This window comes from Mastomys coucha, chromosome X (assembly GCF_008632895.1).
Source record: "Mastomys coucha isolate ucsf_1 chromosome X, UCSF_Mcou_1, whole genome shotgun sequence".
Classification (NCBI taxonomy): Eukaryota; Metazoa; Chordata; class Mammalia; order Rodentia; family Muridae; genus Mastomys; species Mastomys coucha.
In genome coordinates this window covers 136,647,390-136,657,863 of record NC_045030.1, presented here as the reverse complement: position 1 = coordinate 136,657,863, position 10,474 = coordinate 136,647,390, and the positions used below count along the sequence as shown (strand labels likewise).

General features: G+C 37.3%; 1 protein-coding gene across 7 annotated transcripts in view; it reads right to left on the bottom strand.

Moving 5' to 3' along the window:
- Positions 1–2,994: 2,994 nt before the first annotated feature.
- Pak3 (p21 (RAC1) activated kinase 3) overlaps positions 2,995–10,474 on the bottom strand; it is a 267,447-nt gene continuing 259,967 nt past the window's right edge. For all 7 annotated transcript variants that reach the window (XM_031368898.1, XM_031368874.1, XM_031368887.1 and 4 more), the window contains one exon: positions 2,995–9,579. In XM_031368898.1, the coding sequence (XP_031224758.1) occupies positions 9,490–9,579 (90 nt within the window). In that variant the 3' untranslated portion in view covers positions 2,995–9,489. The remainder of the gene's footprint in view (positions 9,580–10,474) is intronic.

The following is a 10,474-nucleotide window of genomic DNA, read 5'->3' as shown; positions in this document are numbered from 1 at the left end:
CGCCCGGATGATTTTTTTTTCTTTTTTCAGAGAATGTGTGTCACTGGATGCAGGGTCTTATGTTTCCAAGGCTCCTACAATAACCCACTTAGCTTTCTCTGCCTCATACTTGTGGATCGAGATGTAATTGTGCAGTGATGCTGGTTCAGGATTAGCAGATGGCAGTAGTTGTGGTGGTATGTAACATATGTATGTGGCAAGCAAAGAGATGCCTACCAGGCACCTCTCAGCTGATGCCTCCAAGAACATACAGTACAACCACAATTTGTGGTTAATACTTCAGGTCTTAGACCCACTCTACTCCAATAGAATGTGAAAGACACGGACAAGACTCAAATTCCAGTATACAAACTAGCAGTACTAAGTTACAAATGAACCCATTTCTCATTATTTATGCTTTATTCTTCCAAGTTGCTAGGGTAAAAATAAATGCCATTGATTTTGATAAATGTATTTTTTAGCTCATAAAATAATTTCTCTATATTTTTTTCATGATGCTTTGATTTTCGCTAGGTCTTCTGCTAACACCTCATTTTCTCATTCTCTATCTTCCTCTACATCAAAACACATGTCCACAGTATATCTCTCTCTCAACTTTTACTTTACCTGCATTTTATTATGCCCTTAATGTGGCCAATTTCTAGGTCCTGGCTTTCCCAGGTTAGACAGACATATGAGAGAAAATAAGGTGACTCTTGTCTTTCTGAGCCAGGGTGACTTCACTCAGTATATACCTTTTCCAGTTCTAGTCACATATGGTCAAATTTTATCATCTGATTTTTTCTTTGTGGTTCAGTCATATTCCATTGTGAATATGTTCCACATTTACCTTATCCATTTATCAGCTATTGGTCATCATCTCGCTTGATTCTGCTTCCTAGCTATTGTGAATGAACTACTAATGTGCAGGTCTTTCTGTAGTATGATATAAAATCCATTGAGCATATACTTAGGAGTGATGGGTCATGTGGTAGCTCTGCTTAGACTTTTTCATATGTTTCTTGGCTAATTTCTCTAGTGGCCACATTCATTTAACATTCTTACCAACAGTGTATAAAGGGTTCTGCTTTCTCCACATGTATGCCAGCATCTGTTGTCAGAGTCATGACTTGGACCATACTTTATTTAGTGAGAAGGAATCTTGAGGGGGTTTTGCCTGCATTCCAACCCAAGAAAAATTCAACTAGAAGGAATAGCAGAACACAAGTGACATGAAAGGAGAGGAACTTTATACTCAGGGTTAAATGTTTAAATGGGGCTAGGGGGCTTGGGGAGAGGGGAATGTAGGGTGTGTTACCCAAAATCAAGAATAGACAAAGCCTTTTGGAAATCACAAGTTTGTAAACATATGTGTGTGTGTATGTATGTGTGTGTTTGAATGTAAATATATATAAATATATATACACACAAATACATATGTATGTATATACATATATGAGTATATATATAAATATATACATGCATATTAGATTTCCATATATACATATATGGGAAGGGTTGGATAGAAGTACCCTGTATTGGTAGGCAATACTGGTCCCAGAATATATGGACTATTAAATGAAAAACATCAGTGGTAGCTAGGCACAGGCTATCTCTTTGCAAGTTGTTGGTCAGAACAGCCCATCACATACCCCCTCCTCCTCAAAAAATCACAGGATATTGCCATTGCTCTTGGTTTTCCACCATAAACAGATAAGACCCCATTGCTGAAGATAACACTTTGGATGCAAGGAAAAGAGAAATCAACCTTAAACTTACCAAAAAAAAAAAAAAATTCTCTACAAGTTGGCTAGCTTACACAATGTCAGAAACTCTGCTTCCTGTGTGCAAGCTGCTGAGAGAGAAAAAGGCATCAATGGTTTTACTCAGTGCTGGACACAAAATGCTATAATACTCACCTGTTGGCAGTGGCTCCTCTGCTTCAATAGTTATAACAAAGGTGACAGAGCTAACCAACTGCTTTTGATTGGTTGTAAGGTTTCTCGACTGGAGGGAAACAAAGTTCATGTCTTGCACTGTAATTGTGGCCAAAAGATGATGACTAAGGAGATCATAGCCTCTAGAAGGAACCTACTCTTACTGGTTTTGCTAAATGATAATGCTGTCAGACTGCAATTCTAAACATTTATGTTTACAGCCATAGATGTGTGAACCTCTCAACTATGGTTAGAAAAACTTCTTTTTCAGTGAATAGAGGCAAATGCAGAAACTCAAAACTAGTCCAAGTGTAGAGCATAAGTAACTATGAGTTCTCAGTTGTGGACAGGTCATTTATATCAACTTCCCTCCAACCAAGGCCCATTGAACTTCTCTGAAGCAGAGGCAGAGAGAGTATTGAAACCTGGCAGATAGGGAGTAGAGCTGTGAAATGCTGACTTCTGGATGACATGGCAAGATGTGGTGACATGCATAAGACCTGAGTAAAACCAAGGCAGCCCAAATACCACTATGGATTGGATGGGATCCCAAGGCCACATCCATATTGGAAGAGCTCTTGGCAGCTGATGGCTGCTGAGGAAGGGAGAGTCCCTCTTCTTTGCTCATTCTTCAGTGGATAGTTATATACCCATGAACATGTGGTCTGCACTAATTGGATGTGGGGTTAACAACAAAAACAATGACTAAAAAGAAGATGAACTTGGCATTGCATGTTCAGGAATTTCCAAGCAGAAAGAAGATCAAAATCGACTTTTTGGTTACCTATAAATTCTTATGGTGATTTTTCCTTCATCTCCCTTTGAAATCTACCAAGTTTTTGCATTGTATTGAATCTTTTCTACACTTTTTTGAGCTAGTCTATATAAATGCCAGATAGAAAATCTGAGTTATGCAGTAGGAGATTTTTTTGAGGCAAATCTCTTATTGGTAGAGTGTTGGCCATTTTATCACCTCTATACCTTTAATAGAGTAATATCTTCCAAAATGAAAAACAGGCAAAATAACTGATAGGATCAAGGTGGGGTGGGAGAGTGACAGAAGGGAGAAACAAGAGAACACGGATGTTTGTCGTTTTATTTGCAATACTTTAGGTCCAAGTTTCAAACTGTAATATTTTTACACTCAAGACACAGTCATGCACAATCCATATTTCAAATTTCTATTGCTTCAACCACAATTTAAAATAACAATATCAGAAATGAAAATCCTCAAAAAGATCAGCTGCTGAGGGCAGAGGGATGAAGTCATACCATCAGCAAGTCTACGAAAGAAATAACTTACTTAAAAATCAAACAAACATAAGACCATAAATACCATTAATCCAAAATTACAGAAGTTCACTACACGTGGGTTAACAAATAACAACACATTTTGACAAAAGTAATGCACAGCCAAATGAGATACAATTCCGATAAACAGTGAAAAATGAAGATCCTCCTCAATCTAGTTTATTTGGATGTTATGAGTTTAATCCCAGTAGACATCAGTATCCATGTAATCTGGCAGCTACTGTCAGATGTACTGAGATTTTTAAGCTCAACCCATTAATGGTGAAAGATCTTACCATCACTAATGAATATAGTATATGCGGGTCCAAAAAGCACACCACACACAAGCACACACATTGAACTTGAATTTCACACTCCAGGCTGGTTGGCACTCTGCTGTAGGCAGGCAGTAGGGACCATTCACCAAACTAACTTCTAGTTTCTCTTCTTTTTCAGCAGCATACTCAAATAACTTAGCCAATTGTTGTGGGAATTTCTGCAAGAAATGTTTTCTTTGATCCCAACAGTTAATTTGTCAGCTATAATTATGCAATTGCCTTTCTTTTGCTCTTTTTGCAACTTGTCCGTACATAGGTCCACTCTGTGGTCTTAGTCATTAAGATGCTTGGGTTCTGCCATCCTGTGCCATTTGTACTTTAATGCTCAAAGTCCTATAACTGCTTCATAGGAATAGAGAGGCCCAAGTACAGTTTTATTCTATGAAATGTGACAGTGAATTTCTGTTCTAGTAGCAAATGCTAGCCACAGCTTAATGGAAACCAGACTTTACGTACAGTGTATAGAAAAGGAAAACTGGGAACATTCAGTGGAAAAAGACATTAAAATAAAAACAAAACAATCGTGAGGAAGTTGGAAGGTTTCCATGAGTTTGATCAACATTCCCTGGTGCTGTCTGTTAACTTTATTTACTTGAGTTTTTCCATTGTACATGGTTCTATGGAGCTGCAACATAGAGATCCAGGCTTAAGCTTGTGATATTTGCCATCACTTTATCAGGTTGAACTTGCAAGGCAAACTGTTACCCCACACAATATCAGAGCTTTTGGAAAGACCTTGAAGAGCAGTTATTTCAGTGCCCTTATTTTATAGATGAATAAAATAGAAGGGTTAAGTGATCTGCTCGAGGTCACACAGCAAGTTAGGTAAAACACCCATATTAACATCTAGGTCTCCTTCCTGGGTATGGTTAGTTCTACATCTGACTTATTCTCTACCATTATTGTCAGTTTTTGTCTAGGTACTCAGTCAGATGAACATGGTACTTGCCTTACTGTTGGTGTTAATAGGACAGCATTCACCTGATGGCAGCTTCTTTGGAGAGTCTGGTGGCATGACTTAGATTTTCTAAGTTCAACTTGCAAGTTCAATGGACTTAAGTGGCAATCAATGCTACAAGTTGGTAGTGTCTGTATAGTCAGAGGTGTGCACATGGTGATATCTCAAGTCCCACATTTGCAGATTCAGTGAGATACTGTTTGATGATAAACAGACATTCCCTTGCATGAGAAGTTGGTTAGATATATTTGCTTACTGAAGGAGTGTGAAGCAGAAAAGAAGAGATAAAACTGAAAGCCAACCAACCAGAAATTATAGTAGAAATAAGTCTTTTATGAAAAACTCTTTCATAGGAGAAACATTTCCCTTATTCCCAAGGCCCTATTTATTTCCTTTCCAATCCACATGCAAATATATGTTCAGTATTGTGTGTTAAGGTTATTCCAAATCCCAGGCCCATTAGACTGTCAGTTTACAAATGCTGAATTTCAGGCTTCTTCTTCCAAGACTGGGAGATGTTTATGCCACACGCCATTCATTTGTTTGAGTGAGTATTAACTTCAAAGAGCTCAGAAAAGGACAGGATTCAACCAAGATGGCAGGGATAAGACTTCCATATGTATTATGAATAGCTAAGTAAATGCCTGTGAGTTTTCTTAGGGATATGGTCTGCTTTTGATGACACTATGAAACATACAATAATGAAGTTCTCACCTAAAATTTCTTTGGTGAGTTAGAAGAAAATTCTCTTTTGATGGCTGGTCTCCCTATCTCTTCAAAAAAACCCACAACTGTTGCCTACATGCTACAATCACGCAGCACAAGAGCATAAGGAGACCACCCCAAGCCAAAACTAATAGGACTAGAACTGAATGTTAACAGACATTCTTAAATACTTCTCTTAATAATTTTGGAGTTATGCTTAATTGTATATGATAATTTCCATGGAAACCAATGGGATTTGTCTATGGTTATTTAAAAAGGACTCCTATCAGAATGATAGGTCCTGTTGTGCAAGAAACTGGTGGAAGCTAGCTATTTTACCCTTCTATCCTTCCAAAATTGACCTTAAAAATCTTTTAAAACAAGCTAGAAAGGTGGCATCTAAAACAAGTATTATCAATGGGGCTAATCAATTTGTCAACCCTCCCATCTAAGGCAAAAACAAACAAAAAAAAAAAAGTAGACACCTGGAAGCCATACTAAAGCTGACGGCAGCCTGTTTTGTAGCAGAAAAATGCAGTTGGAGTTCTAGCAGTGATGTCTCCTTAGCTTGACTTAGATAATAGTCTCATAAGAAAGCATGTGCCATACCTGAGCGTGTGCCAACCTTAGTACCCAGGCAAGTATAAAGCCTACAGAATAATTGTAACTAGGAAATATCTGTGCCCTGCATGCTCTGGGCTTTGGCCAGAAGGCATCTGCTTCTGGCATCTCTTCTATGTTTCTATAGTTCCCCTTCTGTTGTTTATTTATTTAAATTATTAATATATCAGTATCAGAGAAAGAAAATTTCTAAAAGAAAAAAAATTCACAGAACCCCACCACCCTAACACAACTGATTTCAGTTATCTGCGTTCCCAGTCTTTATCCATATGCACACTTCTTTTTACATAGATGTAATCCATGTTTGTGTTATTAAAAAGCTACTTCATAGACTCTCTCTGAGAACTGGCAGCCTCATTAGAAATAAACGACCCATTGAGGAAATGGATATAATTATTTACACAATTTTTGAGGTGAGAGATATCCATTATAGACAAACATCTTAAACTATCAAAACAGTTATACAGAAAACAGGAAGCAATTTATATTTCTTTTTTTTTTTATCTTTTAGCAATGGAATGTGCTTCACAGGGGAGAGATAGATGTGAGGACTAGGTGGTTCAACTAAAACATTGGATATAATTCATACGCCTGAAAGAAATCTGAAGAACACAATTAAAGAATAAATACTTGAGTTAAATCTTTTCATATGACTTGGCCATCCAGTAGCCAAAATGGAGCATGGACGCACAAATATTTACAATAACACACAGACAAGATCAGCAAGGACAACGTCATTATCCAACATGTTGACTGATGTAGGGGGATTGCGTCATCCCCAAATCCACATGGGATTATGACAACAAACTGAATCCTTGCTACAATATTAATGTTCTATTCTTTCTTAAATAAATAATCTTTACTGTGCTTCTCACCCTTCCCTGACTTTCCCACTGCCCTATTCCTACCTCAGGACATTTTTGAATCAACATTCAAAAATATGCCCACAAATGTCTTAGGGCACACTAGTAATGTTACAGATCTGGACAGCCTCACCTGGATTAAGATGAGCTCAAAACAAAATCAAGGAAAGGGAATAAACTACTAACCATCTGGAGGCTAAGTTGTATAGCAAGTATGGATGCTTCAGCCTCATTTTGGCAGGAGAAATAGTTTCTCTCTAATACTTATTAGAAATATATGTAACTCTTCAATACAAGGAAAAGACTTTAGAAGCTGTTCTCATTTGAAAATGTACACAGGTATAATTTTGTACAAGTAATGCCTACTGGAACAGAGACTATTAAATCTCGGTACAAAAGTGATGGTAAATAAGTACCTGGCCCTTCACTGTTAATAGGCTGAGTGGAGAGCTTCAAGAGCAGCCATTTCTCTGCCAACAGTGACCTGAAGGACCACAGCTCCAGGGTCTTCTAAATAAGGATAACAACAACAACAACTACAGCAACAGCAGCAACAATAACAAAGGCCTTTACAACATGCAAAGGATGTTAACTGATGTCTTGGACTTCCCAACCAGGGTTTGGGTTCTCTCTATTAGCCGAGCATAGCCATCAATCAATTAAATTCTATTTACATCCCAGGTATCTTGTGGAATTCCCTGGCACTCCAAGTGGGAAAAATCCTTAATTTAAAATAAAATAGAATAAAAAAAATAAGGTTCCTCCTCTCTCAATAGAGAGGTGTGACATTTAAAATTTTAGGCCCAGATATCCCTTTGTAAAATAAACTTGAAATTAATATAATCATTTGATTTTCTTTCACATTTGTCTTTTATTCCATGGTGGATATTTTCAGGGGAAAGGCAAACCCCTCCTAAATTTTATAATATAGGAAAATAGGAAATCCACTAGTGGTTCCGTCTCTCAACATAAACATATATACTATATGATCCGCAGAAACTCTAGAGAAAGTGCTCTCATTTGAAGGAATGGATGGATGCTTAAATGAACAGATGGGCCTCACAGAGCAGAGAGTAATCTGCTGCTCATCTTGCTCCCCACACTGAATATAGGTAAAGTCTATTCAGTTTCTTTAACTCTACAAATTAAGAAATGCCGTATAACATAGATTGGTGGCTTTTCAAAGGCTTAGAGAAACAATTTTCTAGAATTCATACAACTGACTATGCACTCAAAAGAGACATATCCTTTTCTATGCAGATACCGTCCAGATGTTTTTCTACTCTCAGGAGACTAATAAATTTTAATAACTATAAATAGTGAAACAGCAGTCAAATTTTAGAATTTTCCTCAAGCCACAAAAAGAATTCCGTTGGACTATTTCTTGGGAAATATGAGTACAGATCAAAATTAATTTTTTTGGTGAACTTCCAACACCTTTAGGAACATGTTTTTAAAGGAGAAAAGCCCAAGAAAATAAATAAGAACATACCATAGTCAAGTACCAAAAAAGAGATTGGAGATACATAGAAAAATCAGTTTCAAGTATTTAGAGCCATGTGTTGACTGGGATGTAACTTTCATTGACTTTCCATTTCTTAAAGAGTTGAATACTTTACTACATCTCTGATCTCTACATCTTTTAAAAAAAGTCTTATGTGTTACAAATTGCCAAAAATGAATATTTTTATCATGAAAAGCATTGGCTAATGGATCTATTTCCTCAGAATGTGCCTATTGTACAATGCTTATGTTACAGGAGCACAAAAGAGGATTAAATTCACTATTCTCTTTGCTTATTTACTGCTCAATGAGGAGTTCTGCATTTTTCTTTTGGCTCTCAGAGAAAGTCCCATCTTCGTGTAAGTAAGGTTTCTCCCATCAGGATATCCTAGGTTTAGGACCTGGACTCACCCAGCAGCACTGCCACATTTTCAGTGTGTCCTTTTTCTGTGATCACAGAGGCCAACAAGCTGCTTTACATGACAATTCAACTACTACATTAGCATCCATGCGACTTGTGAGAGGATCTCACAATTAGAGCTTTGTTATGACACAACATTTAAAAGCCCATCCTGAACACTCATATTCCTCTCTGTTTTTTGGAAAATGTCTTAAAGGAAACCTTTTCCAATACAAATGCAGAAAAATAGGTACACAAACCAAGCCACCACTACAGAAGAAGAATAAAAAGCTTGCGACTCTATTAGGGCATGGACGTCCACGGCTTCACACGGCACTTGTTCTATTTTTTTTTTTTTTTACGTTTTTGTTTGTTTTTGTTTTGTTTTTCTTTGCTTTTTTGTTTTCTTTTTTTAAAAAAAAACATTTTGACATCTTTTATTTTTCTGAACACCTAATGACAATGCAAGTGAAAAAAACATCACGTTGGGTAAGGGATTTTGAAAGAGGTTCGAATGGAAGAGGGACTACTCTCTAACTTAAAAATAAACACAGCACTATGAAGAGGGAGTGTGCATCTTTGAGAAATCTTTTTTTCTTCAAAGTAAATGCACAAAATGAGGGGATTCACTACTGGCTCTTTCGCTTCACGGTGGAAGTGGCCACTTAATGGCTACTTCGACATTGCTGCCCTGTGTGGGCTGCGGTTCAGGCTTACAAATAAATTACATAATCTGAGGGAGTAGGAAAAAGGTTTATAAGAAGTTTCTATTCACTTGAAAGTTAAAGAACCCTCACTCCATCCATTTGACTGTCTCTTCTTCTGTGGATCCTGCAGCAGAGTTTGATTTTAGTCTTACTCATCCAGGACACGGTGAGGGGTAAGGCTCGCAGTTCTAACGGCTACTGTTCTTAATTGCTTCCTTTGCCGCGATAATCAGGGGAGTGAGGCTGGAAAGAGGCTTGGCTAATTTTAAAAACGGATGCTGTAAAAGGGAGGAGAAAAAGAAGAATTACTAGAATTCTCCCTTCCCATTAATACAGTGGCTGTCAACCTCTCTAATGTCGTGACTGTTTAATACAGTTCCTCATGTTGTGGTGACCCTCGACCATACAATTATTTTGTTCCTCCTTTATAACTCTAATTTTGCTACTGGATGAATTGTAAATATCTGTAAATATGTATATATCTGATATGCAGGATATCTGATATGTGATCCTCAAAGAGGTCATGACCCACATGTAAAGTTCCACTAACACAGTTAGTTAGTGGAACTTTACATTTTCAAATATGCTCTTTGCATTTAATCGTGTTTCAAGTACTCATTGAAACACTATTTAAGTTAAAAATCCCTGCCAGCTTTTGTTCTTGAGATTTTCTTTTTCTTTTTGGTCTTTCACTGTCATGAAATCCTATGGAAATTTACTTGGCCCAGCTAGAAACTCTTTAGTATAGAGTTTGGAAAATTTCACTCAGTAATGGCCAGGCACTCTACATTTCTTAAACTGAAGAATGGTGCTAGTTCTCTCTCAGGCTTGAAAAAGTATCTTCAACTGAGCATTAAAATCAATTTTGCTCTGAAAACATTGGCTCCCTGGCTGCCAAACCCAATAGCTGTTTCTCCACCACTTCTATTGGCTCATCTGCAAGAGTCGATGCAAGTAAATCTCCTTTATTTATTTTAAATGGTTGCTTCTTTGCAGATCTGTGACATTCTACAGGGTTTTTCCTTCTCTTTTTACCTTTACTTCCTTTCCGACCTCTTGTTCATTGCAAAGTTGCTCTTATTATCTTGTTTTGCTAATTAATTTCTAACACATCTCTCATTTCCATCACAGTTTCAACCTATCATTTGCTTTATGGGGATAACTCACAAACTC